Here is a 22,895-nt window from a genome sequence, read left to right on the forward strand (position 1 = left end):
TTTTTTAACAAAAATAGGTAGAAGAATACGTATCGGCCTAAACTGAGGAAAACAACAATTTTTATATATATTTTTTGGGGGATATTTATAATAGCAAAAAGTAAAAAATATAGAATTGTTTTCAAAATTGTCGCTCTATTTTTGTTTATAGCGCAAAAAATAAAAACTGCAGAGGTGATCAAATACCACCAAAAGAAAGCTCTATTTGTGAGAAAAAATGGACGCCAATTTTGTTTGGGAGCCACGTCACACGACCGCGTAATTGTCAGTTAAAGCGACGCAGTGCCGAATCGCAAAAAGGGGCAAGGTCCTTAACCTGCATAATGGTCCGGGTCTTAAGTGGTTAATATGTTTTCATTTAAACACTGCACCTTTTAAAATGGCAGCTTATTCACCCATTCCACAGCCAATGTCCTTTACTTGTGCAGCAGTAAGCAAGTTAGTACTAGCAGCAGGGACGCGGTCATCACAGACGCAGATGAGACAGACTGAGTGGCTTCGATGGAAGAGATCCAGTAATTATAGTCAGGGACGTAGGTGTAAACTCCGGGCCGGTTAGGTTCAGCGCATCCATATCCCCAGCTGACGATGCCAACTTGGTACCAGCAACCATTAACTTGACAGACGAGGGGACCTCCGGAGTCTCCCTGCAAAAGGAAAAATCAAACTTTAGATGGTTTCATAATATAACTGGACCACTGGGAAGGTTTTCGCAAACACAAGGTCACTTTAATTTTGAATGGCATTTCTACAACATGATTAATTAATGGTGATGAACTGGAAACAATGTGATTGGGTCAGTGAGGGAAATGTATCATTAATATTTGTTAGGAAAATATGTACAAAGAAGAGGACAGGACAGAGGAAACAAATGCAATTCAGTTACTGCTATAGTCTCTGCCCGAATGGCATGACCATGAGACCATGAGACCATGAGACCCTGAGACCATAAGACCATGAGACCCTGAGACCATGAGACCATGAGACCCTGAGACCATGAGACCATGAGATCCTGAGACCATGAGACCATGAGACCCTGAGACCATGAGACCATGAGACCCTGAGACCATGAGACCATGAGACCCTGAGACCATGAGACCATGAGATCCTGAGACCATAAGACCATGAGACCCTGAGACCATGAGACCCTGAGACCCTGAGACCATGATACCCTGAGACCATGAGACCCTAAAGCCTCATACACACGATCAGTCCATCCGATGAGAACAGTCTGAAGGACCGTTGTCTTAGGTTAACTGATGAAGCTGACTGATGGTCAGTCGTGCGTACACACCATCAGTTAAAAAAAACGATCGTGTCAGAACGTGGTGACGTAAAACACAACGACGTGCTGAAAAAAACGAAGTTCAATGCTTCCAAGCATGTGTCGACTTGATTCTGAGCATGCGTGGGTTTTTAACCGATGCTTTTGCATACTAACGATCGGTTTTGACCTATAGGTTAGGCGTCCAATGGTTAAATTTTAAAGCAAGTTCCTATTTTTTTAACCAAAGGTTAAATAACCTATGGGGCCCACACACGATCGGTTTTGACCGATGAAAACAGTCCTTCAGACCGTTGTCCTCTGGCTATCCAATCATGTGTACAAGGCTTTAGACCATGAGACCATGAGACCGTGAAACCCTGAGACCATGAGACCGTGAAACCCTGAGACCATGAGACCATGAGACTCCAAGACCATGAGACCCCGAGACCATGAGACCCTGAGACCATGAGACCCTGAGACTATGAGACCCTGAGACCATGAGACCATGAGACCATGAGACCCCGAGACCATGAGACCCTGAGACTATGAGACCCTCAGACCATGAGACCCTGAGACCATGAGACCATGAGACTATGAGACCCTGAGACCCCGAGACCATGAGACCCCAAGACCATGAGACCTCAAGACCATGAGACCCCAAGACCCTGAGACCATGAGACCCCAAGACCATGAGACCCCAAGACTCTGAGACCATGAGACCCCGAGACCATGAGACCCTGAGACCATGAGACCCCGAGACCATGAGACCCTGAGACCATGAGACCCCGAGACCATGAGACCCCGAGACCATGAGACCCTGAGACCATGAGACCCTGAGACCATGAGACCATGAGACCCCGAGACCATGAGACCCTGAGACTATGAGACCCTGAGACCCTGAGACCATGAGACCATGAGACCGTGAGACCCTGAGACCATGAGACCATGAGACCCTGAGCCCATAAGACCATGAGACTATGAGACCCTGAGACCCTGAGACCATGAGACCATGAGACCGTGAGACCCTGAGACCATGAGACCATGAGACCATGAGACCCTGAGACCATGAGACCCTTAGACTATGAGACCCTGAGACTATGAGACCATGAAACCCCGAGACCATGAGACCCTGAGACCATGAGACCCTGAGACCCTGAGACCATGAGACCCTTAGACTATGAGACCCTGAGACTATGAGACCATGAAACCCCGAGACCATGAGACCCTGAGACCATGAGACCCTGAGACCATGAGGCCCTGAGACCACGAGGCCCTGAGACCATGGTCACTTTTGGCCCTGAGACCATTTTTGACCATGAGACCCTTTCCAAGAGGGTGTCCAAATATACCAATCTTAACCATCTTGACAGTTCTACACTGGTCTGAATTAGTTACATTTCACCAAACTCTTTTAATCTACAGAAGTGTCCCATCTCTTCATGTTCTCCTCAGCTACCTTACTACCACCTACAACTTTGACTCCTTTCTTGCTTGAATGTACATTTACAGTTGCATATACTGAAAAATGTATGGGTATATATTTGTTTCTAAAGTTTACATTTGAAATAAAAAATGATAATTTGTTTGTGGTTAGGTAATTGGCATCATCATGTTTTGATTTCTCCTTTTGACCCAGCAGATAAGGTTTTCCTCTTAGTTTCCCCACATGTCTCACCCAGATACATTACATTCTAATACACACATATCACGCCCAGATACATTACACCCCCCCCCCCCATACACACACAATCATAAGTATGGAGAACTCCCCTCCAATAATTTTTTATATCACAAGCTTCAGATTACATTAGAGAGAATTAAATGGATCACTAACCCCAGAAAAGGCAGATAGAAGTAATGATTAAGCACAAGATGTTTGGGTGAAACGCGTCTACGTGACCTGGTGTTGGTGTCTTTGGTGTTATCACTTTGAACAATAAAAGGCAATTGGAATTCCTGGATGTGCAGCCATTTCTTTTCTTACAAGGCTCCAACAACTTCTGCACATGCCAAGCAGCTCAGATGAGGCTGGGGCCCCACGCAGTGGGTGTTCTCGGGGCCCCTATCTAGAAGGGAGCGTTGGGCCTCTCATATGTGTCTGGGCAGAGCACACACAGCCGGCAGTCCGAGGAGAGGAGATAAATCATTGACCGGCCCTGGGACATGCAGCGCGGCCCCCCTGACTGATATGCACACTTGCCTATAGGTAGCACCAGCTCTGCCGGGGGGGGGGCACTTGACCACCCTTGCCCCTACCTGCGGACACCCATGGGAAAAACGTTAACATTTTTTGAAAGGGAGGTACTATAAAAAGACGGGAGGAAGGCAGGGGCAGACTGACCATTTGGGCACTTGGGCACTGCCCGAGGGCCCCATGCCACTAGGGGGCCCAATCAGGGTTGCCAGCCTATGTTTTTTTTAACATCTGTCCCTGAAATGTCCCTTACCGACATCCTTTTGGTCTAAAAAAAAAACAAGATTATAGCTGCCCCGCCTCTCCAGTACGTTTTCAGTGTGTGTATGAGTATTCTGTGTGTATGTATACTGTGTGGCCCCATAATCTATTGCCTGGGGGCCCCATAATTTCCTATTGCCTGGGGGCCCCATAATTTCCTATTGCCCGGTGGCCCCATAATCTGCTATTGCCCGGGGGCCCCCTGTAAGTTGTCAGTCCGCCCCTGGAGGAAGGGACGTAACTGCTTCTCTGGGTCACCAATACAAATTATCTCAGTGCTGGCTGAAGAGAAGCTTCCACATAAATCCTGCCTATGCCAAACTGGACCACTAACTATAACTATGCAATAAAATCCATACCTGGAATTCAGCTTAAAGGAGTTGTAAAGGTAAAAGTTTTTTTTACCTTAATGCATCCTATGCATTAAGGTAAAAAAACATCTGACAGCACCGCCCCCCCCCCCCGAGCCCCCGTTTTACTTACCTCACCGTTCGAAAGTCCCGGGCGCGTGCTTGTCATCCTGCTCGGTTCCCAGCCTGGCCGTTGATTGGCTAGGCTGGGCGGATTGATAGCAGCGCAGCCATTGGCTGGCGCTGCTGTCAATCACAGCGGATGACGCGGCGCGCCGGGGGGCGGGGCCGAGTGATACAGTCGGCGGCCATGGCCGCTGCTGTATCACGGGAGCGCGCTCGCAAAAGCTTTCCACCATGCGAGGGAGCTCGCATGAACGTGGAAAGCTTTTGCGAGGAGGAGCCGAGACAGCCGCCGAGGGACCCCAGAAGACACGGATCCGGGTCACTCTGTGCAAAACGATCTGCACAGTGGAGGTAAGTAGAACATGTATGTTATTTAAAAAAAAAAAAAATTGTACCTTTAGTGTTCCTTTAAAGTTTGAGGTTTGCAAACTGAAGTAAAATGTACTGTATGTATGTGCAATAAATATATATAACATTCATTTTCAGGGCATTTATAACCCACCTGGCAGGAATCTTTGTACCCAGCCTGATACCCGGCACAGATCTGGTCACTGGAGACATTCAGGTTGGTATCAGTGTGGTACATTTTGTTACAATTACTGTTGCTGATAAGTGGTACCATCACCTGCTGGAGGGTTTGTGGGTACGACAGCGGCTCTGCAAAGACAAGACCACCATATATCTGTGCTTTCAGGTCAACAAACAACAACATCCAACCATAGAACAAGATACTGTATATGTGTGACTATTTCTTACTAGTTTCTAGTACCATAGGGTTAAGGTGTCTATGTGTTTTAAAGTGGAGCTAAACTAATGTATATCTGAGCACCGCAACCTGGAAATATAAAATGTATTGTAACGGAATGACCCGTGACACCCAAAGACTTTTGAAGGATGGGGGGTACTCCTGTGCCAGTGTCACTAATGACTCTTGGGTCTAGGGTCACTCTGTGCCTCTTTTGGGCATAGGGTGACTGATAAATGATAATTCATGTTTTGCAGGATATCTTGGGAATATTACAGTTTGATTTCATGCTGACCCCAAACCGGTCAATAAGAGTGTCTACCTAGGCTGTTGAGATGCTAAGTACGTCTGCTCCTAAGACCTTTCGTTGTGTGAAGATGCTATTGATGATAGATATGTGTTGTGAGTTAGCAGTCTAAAGGTCAGACGTCTGACTTAAGGAATGTGTATTATGAAGTAGGTGAGAACAGCTTGGCGGAGCCATGCTGTCTGGATAATGTTTAGTAATTAGCCCATCTGAAGGTGAATTAGCCCCATTGTGTGATGTGTGGGTGGAGAGTTCCTTTGATTACTGTAACATGCTTGTAACTGCATAAAAAGCTGAGAAGGAACCATTAAAGTTCGTTCATACATTTTGAAACCAGAGAACAGAGCTGTGCGTGTCTCGTTCATTCTGGGAAATGGGATGGATCGTGTCTGCTGGCTTGTGGAGTGTCAGATAAGCTGTCGTGGTTGATGGAATGGGAATATCGTAAACAGTGGTGACCGTTACATGTATCTATTTAAAATGATCTCCCCCAACCATCTATGTCTCCATGCGTTATTTTGTTGAGAAATCACCAATATTCATACCAGAGGCACAAAAATCTCATCTCCTTTCCTAATACTTTCAATTGCCTTCCTCCCATTGTTTCAGGATGGAGAGCGGGGAAGAGGCTAAATATTTCAAACGCATATGTGCTGGAGCTTTGAGGTGCACACCGTAATGAAATAGGCTGTCGCTATAGGTATTGTGGAGAAATTAATCTTTAAAGTTCCCAACGGAGGCACTAAAATCTCATCTCTTTTCCTATTGCTTTATATTGAAGCAGAATCTTGGCAGGCTCTGTCGCTATAGGTATTGTGGAGAAATTAATCTTGAAAGTTCACAACGGAGTAACTAAAATCTCATCTCCTTTCCTAATACTTTCAATTGCAGCAGAATCTTGGCAGGCTCTGTCGCCATAGGCTTGCGCAAGTGGTGTGCCAGGTGTGCCTGGGCACACCCTAATCCTGGGGTTGGCAACCTGTCGATGTTGGGCAGGTGACAGGTAAACCGCAATCCTTCCTTCTTGACCCTCAGAACCTGGACAGTAGAGTTGGCGGGGATGGAATTTAGTGGAACCGATCTGTATTTTCCACCTGCAGCAGATGAAAGTAGGCTTCTCCTCCTCTCCCTTTTGTCAACATTCAGCTTCCACAGGAGGAAAAAAAAGGGGATCGGTACTAATATATATGCCACCCCCGCCACCCCTCCTTTCCCTGTTCCTCTTCCTTCTGTTGCCCGGGTCCCTTGCTCCCATTGTTTCAGGATGGAGAGCGGGGATGAGGCCGGTAAACATTTGAAACGCATATGTGCTGGAGCTTTGGGGCGCACACCGTAATGAAATAGGCTGCACAAAATAACTGTCAGACTTGTTTATATAGCTATGTATTCTTTTGTTACTGATGCAAATCCTTTAAATAAAAAAAGAAAAAAAAGAAATAGGCTGTGCACACCTATGTCTGTGGACCTACAGGTATTGTGAAGGAATTAATCTTCAAAGTTCACAACGGAGGCACTAAAATCTCATCTCTTTTCCTATTGCTTTATATTGCAGCAGAATATTGGCAGGCTGCCAACATACAGCCGCTGTTTCTAAGCTGTTAAAAACTGACTGAAACAGTCTTTGTTGTGATCTTCGAGGATGAATTATTTCAGAGTACAAGCAGCTAGAGAGGTCAATGATGGTGTGTGTTGAAGCTCTTTTACTCCTCGCTAATAACATGTAAAAACTTTAACGTTCATATAGCTGGATTCAGGTAGGGGCGCGCATCTTTGCGGCGGCGTAGCGTAGCGTATTTACACTACGCCGCCGTAAGTCAGAGAGGCAAGTACTGTATTCACAAAGTACTTGCCTCCTAAGTTACTGCGGCGTAGCGTGAATAGGCCGGCGTAAGCGCGCCTAATTCAAATGAGGATGTGGGGGGCGTGTTTTATGCATATTAACTGTGACCCAACGTGATTGACGTTTTTTATGAACGGCGCATGTACATATCCCAGTGTGCATTGCGGCAAAGTACGCCGCAAGGACGTATTGGTTTTAACGTGGACGTAAATTATGTCCAGCCCTATTCACAGACGACTTACGCAAACGACGTAAAATTTTCAAATTTCAATGCGGGAACGACGGCCATACTTAACATTACTAGTCCAACTATTTGATGGAATAACTTTACGCCTGAAAATGCCTTACGTAAACGCTGTATCTTTACTGCGACGGGCAAGCGTACGTTCGTAAATAGGCGTATCTAGTGATTTACATATTCTACGCCGAGCGCAATGGAAGCGCCACCTAGCGGCCAGCCTAAATATTGCACCCTAAGATACGACGGCGCAAGCCGTTGTATCTTAGATAGGTTTAAGTGTATCTCAGTTTGAGAATACACTTAAACTTAGGTCGGCGCAGATTCCGAGTTAGGTCGGCGTATCTACTGATACGCCGGCCTAACTCTATGTGAGTCTAGCTAATAGTCTAGACACAGGCGAAGTTTATTTATATTTTCTTGGTCCTTTTGTGGAGATTTTAATTAACTTTCTGCCCAAGAAACATAACAAAAAGTGAGAGGAAATCTCTGAAAGTTAGAGCAGACCCTCTTTTTATTGCAAATGGGACTGGTGTCAATACCCTCTATTCCTGTTCTCACGACAATTGTAACCTTTTGGATTTCCCATCATATTCTTTCTCAATGAAAAGGCCAACAGGACAAATAAAGAGGGTAGATCTCCCCAGCGGATGGACTGCATGTTAGTATTGTGGTTGAGTTTATATATTCAATCAACATTCATCGTATGACTATCCTCAAACATTTGGCATCCCTATGTAAATTTGGCAGAACTCTAAAGCCTCGTACACACGATAGGATAGCCAGAGGACAACGGTCTGAAGGACCGTTGTCCTAGGTTAACCTATGAGGCTGACTGATGGTCCGTCGTGCGTACACACCATCAGTTAAAAAAACGATTGTGTCAGAACGCGGTGACGTAAAACACAACGACGTGCTGAAAAAAAACGAAGTTCAATGCTTCCAAGCATGCGTCGACTTGATTGTGAGCATGCGCGGGTTTTTAACCGATGGTTTTTCATACTAACGATCGGTTTTGACCTATCAGCTACCAGTCCATAGGTTCAATTTTAAAGCAAGTTCAAATTTTTTTAACCTAAGTTTAAATAACCTATGGGGCCCACACACGATCGGTTTGGACTGATGAAAACGGTCCTTCAGACCGTTGTCCTCTGGCTATCCTATCGTGTGTACGAGGCCTAAGTTTATGGTATATTATTTTCCATTTTTTTGTCCTTACCACCACTCCCGACGTTACCCCATCCAGTCACCCAGCAGTTCATGCCCTCTGGGAAATACATGGATGCTGGTGGCAGGCACACGGGAAGAATGTACGCAGTGTAAGTGATGGAGCTGGAAAGTTGGATCAATGCGATGTCTCCAGGGCTCGTTTCACCACTCCACAGGGAGTTTATGAACATACTCTGCACATTGGACGTAATCTGGTGAGAATTGGAGTTCTGCAGCTGGTAAGCGCCCAGAACAACCGTATAGTCTGATGGGTTGGTAGACCTAAACAGCACAGAGAAGGTAACAAAAAACAAAAAATGTAACAAAAAAAAAGTTTAACATAGATATTTGTGTGTTATATTTAATACATTACACTCTGAATTATTGAATACATTACAGTCTGAATAAGGTGACCCTTTATACAAACTGGTGTACCCCAGTCATATCGTTTTTGGAAAGCAAATTGTGTTTATAGGTCATTAGTGTTCTAAAAAATTTTAATTTTACAGTGGGCTCAGTATAGAGTTTAACATTTTAGATTTCTGCTTTAAACTGTGTTTAAAGGTGATTTGTTACAAAAAAAATATTGGGCCAGATTCTCAAAAGAGATACGCCGTCGTATCGCCTGATACGCCGTCGTATATCTGAGTCTGCCCGTCGTATCTTTGCTAATGATTCTTAGAATCAGTTACGCATAGATAACCATTAGATCCGACAGGCGTAAGGCTCTTACGCTGTCGGATCTTAAATGCATTTTTTTTTTTCGCCGCTAGGTGTCCCTGACGTCGCTTTCCCGATCGAGTATGCAAATTAGCAAAATACGCGAATTCCCGAACGTACACCCGACCGACACAGTGAAGTTACGACGTTTACGTAAGATTTGCGACGCGTAAAGTTGCCCCTGAGGCGCAGTCAATGTTAAGTATGGCCGTCGTTCCCACGTCGAAATTTGAAAATTTACGTCGTTTGCGTAAGTCGTCCGTGAATGGCGCTGGACGCCATTTACGTTAACGTCGAAACCAATGACGTCCTTGCGACGTCATTTAGCGCAATGCACCTCGGGAAATTTTAGGGACGGCGCATGTGCAGTACGTTCGGCGCGGGAACACGCCTAATTTAAATGATCCACGCCCCCTACCCGGATCATTTGAATTAGGCGGGCTTGCGCTGGAGGATTTACGCTACGCCGCCGCAACTTTACAGGCAAGTGCTTTGTGAATCAAGCACTTGCCCGTAAAACTTGCGGCGGCGTAACGTAAATGAGATACGTTACACCGCCACAAAGATGTGGCGATCTACAAGAATCTGGCCCATTGTGTTTATCATTGGAGAAAGCAAACTTTTATGTTATTTTGCTAGATGAGTATGAACACCCCCCCCCCCCATTCATATATAAACACATACAACTACTTACCATTGAAAGCAATGGGCAGCACACAATACCCATTGGTTGGAGATCAGGGAGCCCCCACAAATATGGGAGCCCTGGTATTGCAGACTGATCTGCCATGGCCAAGCTCCATCAGTTGCGTCTGTACCACCAACTATCCGGCTCTTAAAGAGTGGCCTGCCACAGGCTGGCTGGCTTGATAGGGTGAGGTTGGACTGGGCCGATGTGGTGAAGTAAGACTGGGCTGATGTGGGATACACTGAAAAATAATACAACCAATTAGAGATAAATGGATCTATTAGAATCAGATCTCAGATCTTTGACTAGTCATAACTAAATCCAGACAATTGTGACTCAGATGATCCAGCCTTGTAGTAACTGTGTGGAGTCCCATAGATAGAAGGGTAGCTTTTCAACAAATCTTTGGAGATGAAAAGAAAAAAAATGGTGACAGGATGGTGGGGAAGGAATTAATTCCTGATATTATGGATCTTCTTGGGATTTCTGTTAGAGATTTATGGATTTTAGGCAATTACAGAAAAAATACACTTACAATACAATTTACAAAAATAAATTTAGAATATATTTAAAATATCCAGCACTAAAAGCTAAACACAGAAATAGCCTCAGGTACGGAGGTATGCATACTCAGGTCATGCCAAGCTGAACCTAATGTAAGCATGCAATAAAGATCAATCCTGGAGTCCAGTTTTATGGGTGAAGGGAAATCTCCTTAATTTTTATTGAAATTATCTACAAATAAGGGTATGTCAGACGTGACTTCATCCCATATTAGAATAAATAAAATAATCATCAATATATCTTCTATAAAGACAAAGTTGAGGACAAATAAGGTATCAGGATAAAATAGTTAAGATTCCAAATCACTCATTATTAAATTAGCGTAACTCGGTGCAAATTTAGTGCCCATCGCTGTTCCTTTTTTTGTATGATGTAATCAAATGAAAAGAAAAAGGTTAATCATCATAATGATCTGTTTAGCCTCCAGTAAGACATCTTTCTGTCCATCTGGAATGAGCGGGTCTGTGTATAAGTAACTGGAAACAGCTTTTAATGCTGTACTTGTGTGATTGGCTGTATTCCTATGTTGGTATAGAGCCGTAGTCTCCAAACTGCGGCTCAGGGGCCAAATGTGGCCCTTTGCTTGCTTTTATCTGGCCCTTGGAGCACTTACATCCACTGACACCAACAATGGGGCATATCGATAGCTGGGTGAAAACATGGACTACTAAGAAAGAATCTCAGAAAAAGAGTCAAAAGTTCACCAGGCAGCGCTGGACACAAAACTAGCCACAATTAAATGCAAACATAAAATTTGAAATAATTTAAGCAAATTATATACAATGTCCTTGGAAAAAAAAGTCCTTTCTGTGAATATCGATTTTAAATGCGATAGCTGAAGAGATCTTATTGGCACAGAGTCCACTAATGCCCAAGATGCAGCATTTGGAAAATAAGACACCTCAAGATAGTGCTCATAAAAGTTGGAGGGGGGTGTGTGAAAGGGAACCCCCTCTTGAGTGTCCTCTTACCCCAAAGATGCAAACAATCAGCGTATCTGTGACTCCAATCTCGGCCGCGATCTCCAAACAGCTTCTCTGGTTTGCACAGGATTTAACCATAAAAAGAGAAAGGAACAGGGCACATAGCGTAATCCTGCTTAAACTTTTTATTCTCCCAAAATTTAAAATCTTCATACAGTACACTCACATGAAGGCAGTTTTTATTTTGGCATATCTCACAGTGATACCACACCCCCCTCCAACTTTTATGAGCACTATCGTGAGGTGTCTTATTTTCCAAATGCTGCATCTTGGGCATTAGTGGACTCTGTGCCAATAAGATCCCAGCTATCGATATCAGATTGGTTCGTGAACCAAATTTAATGGTAGCAGCTGTGGCCACCTGAACGTGGTTTATTTGGAATTTGGCTTTTTGTTTCCAATTCTAATTAGTTAATTTCATGAGCGCTTGTATTGTGTTCCTGTGTGGGCGGTCTACTTGAACGCAACTATTTTTTGACAATGGGGCATAATTCCCCCCATTGACACCAATAAATGGGGCACAATTCTTCCCAATGACACCAACGATTGGGCACAATACCTCCCACTGACACCAACAATGGGGCATAAGTCCCCCCACTGACACCAACAATGGGGCATAAGTCCCCCCACTGACACCAATGAAGGGGCAGAATTCTTCCCAATGATACCAAGAATGGGGCCCAATGACATCAACAATAGGGCACAATTCCTCCCACTTACATAAATAATGTGTTGCAATTACTCCCACCCTCTCTATGTGATGTCGAGACCTTTATTACTCCCACTGGTCACAGTCCAGCCCTCCTAAAGTCTGAAGTCTGGTAAACTGGCCTTTTGTTTCGTTCGGGTACGATCGTTAGTAGGCACAACCATCGGTTAAAATTCCACGTGTGCTCAGAATCAAGTCGACGCATGCTTGGAAGCCTTGAACTTCGTTTTTTTCAGCACGTCGTTGTGTTTTACGTCACCGCGTTCTGACACGATCGTTTTTTTAACCAATGGAGTGTAGGCATGACGGACCATCAGTCAGCTTCATTGGTTAACCTATGACAACGGCCCTTCAGACCGTTCTCATCGGATGGACTGATCGTGTGTACGAGGCTAAAGTGTGATGATCGAAGAACTCAGGGATGTTGGGAACTCTTCATAATGGGGAAGAAAGATGTGTGGACCTGAGAATTCAGCACAGATATGGTGGGACCCACTCATAATGGGCATATCAGGTGTTCAGACCCAGAAACTAAGGAGTACAACAGGAGTAACAGGAGTACAGACCAGTGAACTGACCAACAGTGTCTGGAGATATAGAGGAGACTGTCAGGGGATTTAACTCTCCAGCATCCACAGAACAATGAAATATTGAATCTTATGCCGCCTACACACGGTCAGAATTTTCCGACAACAAAAGTTCGATGTGAGCTTTTGGTCGGATATTCCGAACCGTGTGTAGGCTCCGTCGGACATTTGCTGTTGGAATTTCCCACAACAAATGTTTGAGAGCTGGTTCTCAATTTTTCCGACAACAAAAGTTCTTGTCGGAAATTCCGATCGTGCAAAAATCCTACGCATGCTCGGAATCATTCATTTTTCTCGGCTCGTTGTAGTGTTGACCATGTGTATGCAAGACAAGTTTGAGCCAACAATCCATCGGAAATAAAAATCCACGGGTTTTGTTGTCGGCATGTCCGATTGCCTTTCATCATCTCAAAGTCATACCGCATCATACGGCAGGTGTTTCTGGAGTTAATAATCCTTTTCCCAAAGACCAACATGTGGATAAAGAGAGACTGGGGGCACTACATGATCTTTTTAATGTACAAGGATTAGTAGGAATGGAAGCTTGAAGAAAGAAAATGATACTATTTAGATAATCATATACAGTATATGTAGAAGAAAGGAATTATCACTTACCTGCCAGGAGTAGAAAGCCAATGAGATATGTAATGCCCTCCATGATTTTCCTCTTCTGTGCTCCCTTACTCACATATGACTGAACAGGGACATCACTAGAAGACCCGTCTTCAGCTGCATTTAAAAATGTGAACAGACCTGTTCTTTCGGACTTTTTCTATTATTAGGCAATATTATGGTCCCTGTGCATTGTCATGGTGGGTGATGGCATTAACTAGAAAACAGTTAAAACAGAAACCAGTTCTAGCAGAAAAAATTCAGCTTCAACCTTTTTCTTCTGCATACTCTAAAAACTTTGAACTTAAGTTATGGGTTAAGGGTTAAAGTGTAAGTTAAAGGAGAAATAGGTCCAAAGCAATTTTGGCTATACTTCTCCTATGGGTCACAGGAGTGCACTTAGTTTTGCACACCCGTTACCCATACTCTGCCAAAGCCCGCTGTCGGCTGACGTCACTGAGCCGGGATGTCGGGATCCACTCAGTTTAGCGCGCCACTGAGAGCTTGAGCCAGCTGCCCCTGCCCCCTGCACAGCCCAGTGCTCCAGTGGAGTGGAGTAGAGGGGCCAGAGCAGAGAGCCGGTGACTGAGAGTCACCAGCTCTCTGCTCACTGAAGACATGATTGGATTGGGAAGTCCTTCCTGCCCTGGGCGTAATGACCCAGGTTTACTACTTGTCTATCAAGGTAGGTTTATAAACAGCATGGTAGACAAGGGTTTGACCACTTCAGCCCCGGACCATTTGGCTGCCAAATGACCGTGCCACTTTTTGTGATTCGGCACTGCGGCGTTTTACCTGACAATTGCGCGGTTGTGTGACGTGGCTCCAAACAAAATTGGCGTCCTTTTTTTCCCACAAATAGAGCTTTCTTTTGGTGGTATTTGATCACCTCTGCGGTTTTCATTTTTTGCGCTATAAACAAAAATAGAGCGACAATTTTGAAAAAAAAGCAATATTTTTTACTTTTTGCTATAATAAATATCCACAATTATTTTTATTTTTTTTAAAAAGCTATTTTTTTCTCAGTTTAGGCCGATAAGTATTCTTTTACATATTTTTGGTTTAAAAATCGCAATAAACGTTTATTGATTGGTTTGCAAAATAGGGGACAGTTTTATGGCATTTTTATTAATATTTTTTTTTACTAGTGATTTTTATTGTGACTGCGACTTAATGGTGGACACATCAAACACTTGACACATTTTTGGGACCATCAGTGCTATAAAAATGCACTGATTACTGTAAAAATGACACTGGCAGTGAATGGGGTTAACCACTAGGTGGCGCTGAAGGGGTTAAGTGTGTCCTAGGGAGTGATTCTAACTGTTAGGGGGAGGAGCTACCAGAGACACATCAGTGATCACTGTTCCAGATCACAGGGAACAGTAGATCCCTGACGTGTCACTAGGCAGAACAGGGGAATGCCTTGTTTTTAAAGGCATCCCCCTGTTCTGCCTTTGCCGACCGTAATCGCAGATCGCCCGCGAACTTAGAGTTCACGGAACCCTCGGGCGCACTCACATAGCATGCGGCATGCGCGCGCCTGCTGTGCCGTAAATTCAGAGGGACGTACAGGTACGACCATTTGCCTGATCGTGCCATTCTGCCGACGTATATCGGCGTGCGGCAGTCGGCAAGTGGTTAAATTAAGCTTTAGGCTGCTGCAGCTGTATCCTTAGTACTGACTTTAACTTTCAGTGAAGAGCTTTCAGTGATCCAGGTGGCTCTAAAAGTGTGAACATTACATTTTTGTGGAGGTTTAACCACTTAAGCCCCGGACCATATTGCTGGTCAAAGACCAGAGCACTTTTTGCGATTCGGCACTGCGTCGATTTAACTGACAATTGCGTGGTTGTGCGACGTGGCTCCCAAACAAAATTGACGTCCTTTTTTCCCCCACAAATAGAGCTTTCTTTTGGTGGTATTTGATCACCTCTTCCGGTTTTTAGTTTTTGCGCTATAAACAAAAATAGAGCGACAATTTTGAAAAAAATGCAATATTTTTTACTTTTTGCTATAATAAATATCCCCCAAAAATATATAAAAAAACTATTTTTTTCCTCAGTTTAGGCCGATACGTATTCTTCTACCTGTTTTTCGTAAAAAAAAAATCGCAATAAGCGTTTATTGATTGGTTTGCGCAAAAGTTATAGCGTTTACAAAATAGGGGATAGTTTTATGGCATTTTTATTAATATTTTTTTTTTACTAGTAATGGCGGCGATCATCGATTTTTTTTTCGGTACTGCGACATTATGGCGGACACTTCGGACACTTCGGACACATTTTTGGGACCATTGGCATTTTTATAGCGATCAGTGCTATAAAAATGCATTAATTACTATAAAAATGCCACTGGCAGGGAAGGGGTTAACACTAGGGGGCGGGGAAGGGGTTAAGTATGTTCCCTGGGTGTGTTCTAACTGAAGGGGGGTGGGACTGACTAGAGGAAATGACAGATCGCTGTTCATACATTGACGGTCAGGCATTTCTCCCCCTGACAGGACCGGGAGCTGTGTGTTTACACTCACAGCTCCTGGTTCTCGCTCTGTAACGAGCGATCGCGGGTGCCCGGCGGTGATCGCGACTGCCGGGCACGCGCACGGGAGTCAGGAGCGAGCGGGGGGGCGCTTCGCGAGGAGACGTTATACGACGTGCTCTCGCGCAGGGGAGCCGACCTGCCGCCGTAGAACTGCAGCGGCTGGTCGGCATGTAGTTAAAGTGCTTTCTATCAAAAAAAATATTGAAAAATAAAAAAATGACCCCGGTAGATAAGTGGTTAAGGGGTGCCGAGGCCAGGTGGGAAGGGGCTGCAGATGAAATATCCACATTTTCTTTTCAATCAGATTTATGCAGTGCGGAATGGCCTTTATCAGGTGTTTGCTGGTTGTTATGTTCAGTGATATGCTTCAAAAGGAAAAACTGTTCTTGTTTTGTGACATTCATTAGCTATTGAAAGATCAGAGGGCTTATCAAGAATAAATATGACTCCGGGCAAATGACAAACTTTATGATTAGTAGGTATTACATTCTTCTGTGTTAGCTGCGCTGTGATTCATGTAAGAGTCTAAAGGTAAAATGTATTTTTAATGAGCATTTATTTAAATTTTTTCCTTTTTGTTTCAGTAGTTATTATTAGGGCTGTCGAATATAATCGATGCAGCGATGCATCGCGATTCGACCCCCGGCGATTCTGCATCGATGCGGTTGCTTTAAATAATCGATGCATGTTGATGACGTCAGTGTCGCGTCCGCCTTGCAGAGCCGAGTCGGAAAAAAAAGTTTTTTGGCGCCTTCTTTCCCGCCTCCCGCCTCCCGCTGACGTGACGACAGTGACACCCCCCTCCCCCTGTGTCGCACGTGTGAGTCGACTCGTGAGGAGGACTGGAGAGGAGACGGACGGAGCAGCACTGAGCACAGCGGACCCGTCCTCGTACCCCCAAGAGCGCTCAGAGTGTACAAAAGAAAAAAAACAGGCTGACAGTGTCTTGCAGGGGGACAGAGGAGGAGGAGACCGCAGGACTGGAGTGAAGGAGACGAGTGAGACCCGAGCTAGGCCGCAGCCACCGCCTGACACAGTGCCGCACACTCAGACACAGTGAGCAGCAGTGGCAGGCAGCACATGCCACATGGGAGCACAAACTGGTTAGTAAGTTACCCTTCTGCATTTTTTTGGGGGATTTTTATTATTTTTGGGGGGGAGATGATGATCTGCTTCTGCACAATTGCACACTGTCTGACTGTCTGGCATATCTTTGTATTACTGTGATGCATGTGATCAGTGATCACTCACTAAGACCTCTAACTTAGTTTACAGCATTGCAAAAAGCTGCCACTGACTGTAGTGTATTCAATACACATATTGTATTTGACTTGCAGCTTTTTGCAATGCTGTAAACTAAGTTAGAGGTCTTAGTGAGTGATCACTGATCACATGCATCACAGTAATACAAAGATATGCCAGACAGTCAGACAGTGTGCAATTGTGCAGAAGCAGATCATCATCTCCCCCCCAAAAAGTCAAATACAATATGTGTATTGAATACACTACAGTCAGTGGCAGCTTTTTGCAATGCTGTAAAGTTAGAGGTCTTAGTGAGTGATCACTGATCACATCATTTACAAAGATATGCCAGACAACACTGTTTGCAACTGTTCAATACTGCTGTTCTTGGGATTGTCATGTGGTTTAAAGCACAACTATTTAACAATATAACATGCCTGCCTGCCTGTTTGGTTACTTAAAAAATAAAACATTTTGACTGTTCTGTCCCATACATCTTGAACTGGGTATTTTACAATTTTTAATTTTACCCCCCCCTTTTCACTTTCCAGTTTCGTGATGCAATCAATCAATCAATTGCTATCTTTTTTTTTTAGGAGAGGGAGACCAGCCCATCCGTTACCCGGCTCGCAGGACAGGGAGCTAGGCCGCAGCTGCCAGTGCCACACACTCCGAGTCCCTTCATCATCACAGGCAGCAGGAGAGGAGACCCGCAGGTGCCACGTGCCAGCCAGACTCTGCCACCTTGTTGTGACAGGTAGGTGACCATCACACAGATACACCACTCACAGAGACTGCAGCTGCTCACTGCCTGTTACCGTACCTAAAAAAAAAAATTGTCACTTGTGTCACCTCACCTGTCCGTTTTTCCTCACTCCTCAGGCTCAGTCCAGTCCACCACAGGCAGGAGGAGAATCGCTCCACCACCAGCAGCCAGCAGTGCCACCACCACCACCACCAGCACCACCGTCGTCGTTATCATCGTATCATCATTAATCAGGTAGGAAAACTAATAAACATCATCTTTCACATTATATTAAATAACTATGTCATGAAAGGTTTAATGAGTTTAAGTGACAATCACCAGACCATACCATTGCCATTTAATTAATTATGGTTACGTTTATGACTGTAGGTCTGCAGTGCTGGTGCTGGTCTAGGTCTATATATCTCTATCTCTAATCCATTGAATGTTCTGTCCTGACCATTTGTCCACTTGTCCAGTGTGACTGTCTTGTCTTAGTGATGAATGATGATTGTTTGATCACAACTTTATTGATACTTTTTGAGAGCATTTATGGTTTTGCTCATCACTGCCCCAGCCCCACACATGCTGCAGCTGCACTGCAAGGCAAGTGCATTGTGTGTGGGGCAGTAATGATGAGCAAAACCAAAAAGCATCATATTACAATACAAACAAGGTAAGTATGAACTTGTGAATTGTGAATCAATCACCAAGACAAGACATTCAAATGATGCATAAAACCAGAATTAATGAAATGGGTGGCACTGGCATTATGTCATTGGGGGGGGGGATGTTGGCGGGACATGTTGTTGTTGTGTTATAGCAGCCAGTTTGTGATCTCAAATAATGCCAGTGTACCAGATTGTGACCATTGCAATGCCAATGCATTGACCAATGACCATGACCACCACCAGTTGAGTTGACCAACCACCGGCGGCAGACGAGATGAGGGGCCAGGGCGCATTTTTTCTTTTACACATGATGAATAATGATAGTTGACACTTGACAAGTTGACAGCGACTGCGACTAACTGCGTGTTGTGTGGGGGGGGGGGGTAGAATAATAAATGAGGATTTTACATATCATACAATTACATACATACTAGAAAGAAACGTGTTACTTTTTCTGTTGATCTCGTGGCAGGCTTTAGGCTTAGTCACTCAAATTTTTTTTTTTTTTTTTAAACTGACAGAGTTTGACAACATCATCGTCACGTCAAGACTTGTGTCATCCCTACTCACAAATTCACATAGATGCCTGGCATGCATTGCATTTGCTAGTAAATAAAAATGGCAGAAGTAGAACAAAAGGAACGAGAGATAAAAAATGCACCTAGCTTTTTAAAAGCAAACATCTGGGAACATTTTGGCTTTTATGAAAAAAGTGGGAAGCACGAATTGGACAAGTCATACGCTGTGTGTAAAATCTGTCACACAAAAATTAAATATCTAGGGAATACTACTAATCTGAGAAACCACGTCAGCCGTTTTCACCCAGAAATGCTAAAACCTACCACCACCACCACCAAGGAAATGAACCCAGATCAGCCAAAAATTGATGCAATGTTACAGTCAACTTTGCCGCCCAACTCTGAAAAGGTAAAGAGAATAACAAAAGCTGTGGCAGCTTTCATAGCGAAGGACCTGCGCCCTTACTCTGTTGTGGAAAACAGTGGGTTTCGCTACCTTTTGAAGACGATAGAGCCGCGTTACAAGATCCCGTCACGAAGTCACTTTACAGAAAACGTCATACCTGCACTCTACCACGAAACCAAAGCTAAGATAATTGCATCAATGAGCCAAGCAAGTCGAGTCGCAATAACGTGTGATTCCTGGACTTCAGTCACGACAGAGTCTTATGTTACAATAACAGCACATTATGTTAGTAAGGACTGGCAGATTTTGTCGCATGTACTGCAAACGAGAGCCATTTATGAGTCTCACACGGGTGCTCATCTGGCAGAGCTACTTTCTCATGTTGTGGAAGAATGGCAGCTGTCCGATAAATCTGTAGTGCTTGTGACCGACAACGCGTCAAACATGATAGTTGCAGCTCAAGTTGGAAAATTCCCCCATGTGAAATGCTTCGCCCATACACTGAATCTTGCATCCCAGCGAGCGTTGAAAGTGGCCACTCTCTCTAGGCTTCTTGGCAGAGTACGTCGGATATCCACATTCTTTCACCGCAGCACTAGAGCAAGCCACTGTCTAAAAGAGAAACAGAAATGTCTTGGCTTGAAGAATCATAAGCTGATAACTGATGTGGCAACAAGATGGAACAGTGCATACGACATGGTCGAGAGGTTCTTGGAACAACAACCTGCAGTCTGTGCCACCTTGCTGTCTCCAGAAGTCAGAAGAGGAGAGTCCGATCTCTGCACTCTAAACGAAACAGATGTGTCAAATGCAGAGGACGCCGTGAGTGCATTAAAGCCAATGAAGGATGCAACCATGCTGATGTCAGAAGAGCGCAATCCAACAGTTTCTCTCATTGCCCCTATAAATGCACAACTTCTCCAGAGCATGACAGACACGATGGGAGACACACCCATGATCCATGAGATCAAGAATTCTATTAGAACAGATCTCCAGAAGAGGTACAGCAGTGAGGCCGAGAAGAAGATCCTTCATACAGCCTCTGCACTGGATCCTCGCTTTAAGGGACTGCCTTTCATCCTCACAGATGAAGAAAGATTGGAGATATTTAAAGGAGTCACTGAGGAAGCTGCATCCTTGGAGGTAATTAAATTAATTTGAAGAATTCCATCATGTTTCTTCTTGAAACGACAGTAGCACTACCACGCTTCTGAATCTGATGCGGTGCGGGAACTGTACTGTCCGTTTCCTGTGCTTTTTCATCACCCCATCAGAATCAAAGGCATTGACATTTGTGTTTTTACTTATTGTTTTTTTTCCGTTTCTTTTTTGTTCAAACACAGATTACATCAGATGAGAGTGAGAGGACACAAGAGGATCATCAAGTGCCTAGAAGAAAACGAACTCTGGAAGAAGAGGACAGTTCACCCATCGAAGACAACCATTCTCCATCTCCACCATCTCCTCCCAAAAAGGCCAGATCGCTGCTCGTGAGTTTGCTGGGACAGTCTTTCACTGACACTGAAGGTACAATAGAACCCAAAAAGACCCCCTATGCCAAGGCTGAAGAGGAAATGGAAAACTATTGTAAAGCCCCACCTCTGCCTCTCACTGAGGACCCTTTGAACTGGTGGCGTGAGCATGAGGTCATATTTCCCCTCCTTTCTCGGCTGTCAAAGCAATACTTGTGTATCCCAGGTACAAGCGTGTCTGCAGAGCGGGTTTTCTCCACTGCAGGAGATGTGGTAACTGCAAAAAGAAGCGCCCTCAAACCAGACCATGTAGATCAATTGGTGTTCTTACAGAAAAATCTACATGTTCCCAAATGCTGAGCAGTGTTTTTAATTTTATAGATTTTGTTTATAGCATTGTCTCTGCCACTGAAATTTTTTATTTCTCTGTCTCCCCTGCCAGACTCCCCTTTTCCCTTCCCCTCCCCTTTTCCCTTCCCCTCCCCTTTTCCCCCTTCCCCTTCCCTTTTCCCTTCCCCTTCCCTTTCCCTTCCCTTTCCCTCCCCTTTCCCTCCCCTTTTCCCTTTCCCTCCCCTTTTCCCTTTCCCTCCCCTTTTCCCTTTCCCTCCCCTTTTCCCTTTCCCTCCCCTTTTCCCTTTTCCCTTTCCCTCCCCTTTTCCCTTTCCCTCTCCCTCCCCTTTTTCCCTCTCTCTCCTCCTTTCCTTTTTTTCCCTCTTTCCTCCCTCTCTCCTCATTCTTTCCTTCCTCCCTCTCTCCTCATTCTTTCTTTCTTTCTTTCTTTCTTTCTTTCTTTCTTTCCTTCCTCCCTCTCTCCTCATTCTTTCTTTCTTTCCTTCCTCCCTCTCTCCTCATTCTTTCCTTCCTCCCTCTCCCTCATTCTTTTCTTCCTCCCTCTCCCTCTTTCCTTCTCCAAGAGAAGGAAAGAAGGGGAGAGAGAGAGAGAAGGAAAGGGGAGAGACTAAAGGAGGAAAGGAGGAGAACTTTTCCTCTCCTCCGGCTCCTAGTCCTACTAGTCCTTTCCTCAATTTTACCTCATTCTTTCTCTCCTTTCTCTTTCTTTTCTTTCTTTCTCTCCTTTTTTCTGTCTTTCTCTATCTCTCTTTCCGTCTCCCTATCTCTCGTTCTGTCTCCCTCTCAGTCTCTCTCTCTCTTTTTACGTTTACCGCTCTCTGTGTCTGTCTCTGTGTCTGTGTGTATGTCTGTGTCTCTGTCTGTGTCTGTCTGTCTGTGTCTCTGTGTCTGTCTGTCTGTGTCTCTGTGTCTGTCTGTCTGTGTCTCTGTGTCTGTCTGTCTGTGTCTCTGTGTCTGTCTGTCTGTGTCTCTGTGTCTGTCTGTCTGTGTCTCTGTCTGTGTCTGTCTGTGTCTCTGTCTGTGTCTGACTGTCTGTGTCTGACTGTCTGTGTCTGACTGTCTGTGTCTGACTGTCTGTCTCTGTGTCTGTCTCTGTGTCTGTGAGTGTCTGTCTCTGTGTCTGTCTCTGTGTCTGTCTCTGTGTCTGTCTCTGTGTCTGTCTCTGTGTCTGTCTCTGTGTCTGTCTCTGTGTCTGTGAGTGTCTGTCTCTGTGTCTGTGAGTGTCTGTCTCTGTGTCTGTCTCTGTGTCTGTGAGTGTCTGTCTCTGTGTCTGTGAGTGTCTGTCTCTGTGTCTGTCTGTCTCTGTGTCTTTCTTTCTCCCCCCCTTTCCCTTCCCCTTTCCCTCCCCCCTCCCCCTTTCCCTCTTCCCCCCCCCCCTTCCCCTTTCCCCCCCCCTTCCCCCCCCCCCCCCCTTCCCCTTCCCCTCCCCCCCCCCTTTCCCTCCCCCCCTTTCCCCTTTCCCCCCCCCCTTTCCCTTTTTCCTCCCCTTTCCCTTTTTCCTCCCCACCCCTCCCTCACGACGAGTTACTCCAACTCCATCCCTGTCATT

The 22,895-nt window shown here is 44.9% G+C and overlaps 2 protein-coding genes across 4 annotated transcripts in view; one reads left to right on the forward strand and one right to left on the reverse strand.

The window, feature by feature from the left end:
• Window positions 1-284: 284 nt before the first annotated feature.
• The window catches only part of LOC120944329 (transmembrane protease serine 13-like), a 54,573-nt gene continuing 31,962 nt past the window's right edge, over window positions 285-22,895 (reverse strand). Inside the window, exons 7-11 of the mRNA XM_040358381.1 lie at window positions 13,404-13,560; window positions 9,952-10,186; window positions 8,548-8,819; window positions 4,701-4,855; window positions 285-647 (exon numbers count right to left, since the gene is read on the reverse strand). Of these exons, the coding sequence (XP_040214315.1) occupies window positions 417-647; window positions 4,701-4,855; window positions 8,548-8,819; window positions 9,952-10,186; window positions 13,404-13,560 (1,050 nt within the window). The 3' untranslated portion in view covers window positions 285-416. The remainder of the gene's footprint in view (window positions 648-4,700; window positions 4,856-8,547; window positions 8,820-9,951; window positions 10,187-13,403; window positions 13,561-22,895) is intronic.
• Window positions 16,537-21,432, forward strand: LOC120942960 (E3 SUMO-protein ligase ZBED1-like). Of its 3 annotated transcripts, none has more exons than XM_040355957.1 (5): window positions 16,537-17,048; window positions 17,780-17,940; window positions 18,066-18,183; window positions 19,121-20,666; window positions 20,867-21,432. In XM_040355957.1, the coding sequence occupies exons 4-5, from the start codon at window positions 19,218-19,220 to the stop codon at window positions 21,353-21,355; spliced, it is 1,938 nt and encodes a 645-aa protein (XP_040211891.1). In that variant the 5' UTR covers window positions 16,537-17,048; window positions 17,780-17,940; window positions 18,066-18,183; window positions 19,121-19,217; the 3' UTR covers window positions 21,356-21,432. The 3 variants fall into 3 exon arrangements, with proteins under 3 accessions (XP_040211891.1, XP_040211890.1, XP_040211892.1); XM_040355956.1 differs by having other exon boundaries at window positions 16,537-17,044; XM_040355958.1 differs by lacking the exons at window positions 16,537-17,048; window positions 17,780-17,940 and having other exon boundaries at window positions 17,974-18,183.

Source organism: Rana temporaria, chromosome 6 (genome assembly GCF_905171775.1).
Source record: "Rana temporaria chromosome 6, aRanTem1.1, whole genome shotgun sequence".
NCBI lineage: Eukaryota > Metazoa > Chordata > Amphibia > Anura > Ranidae > Rana > Rana temporaria.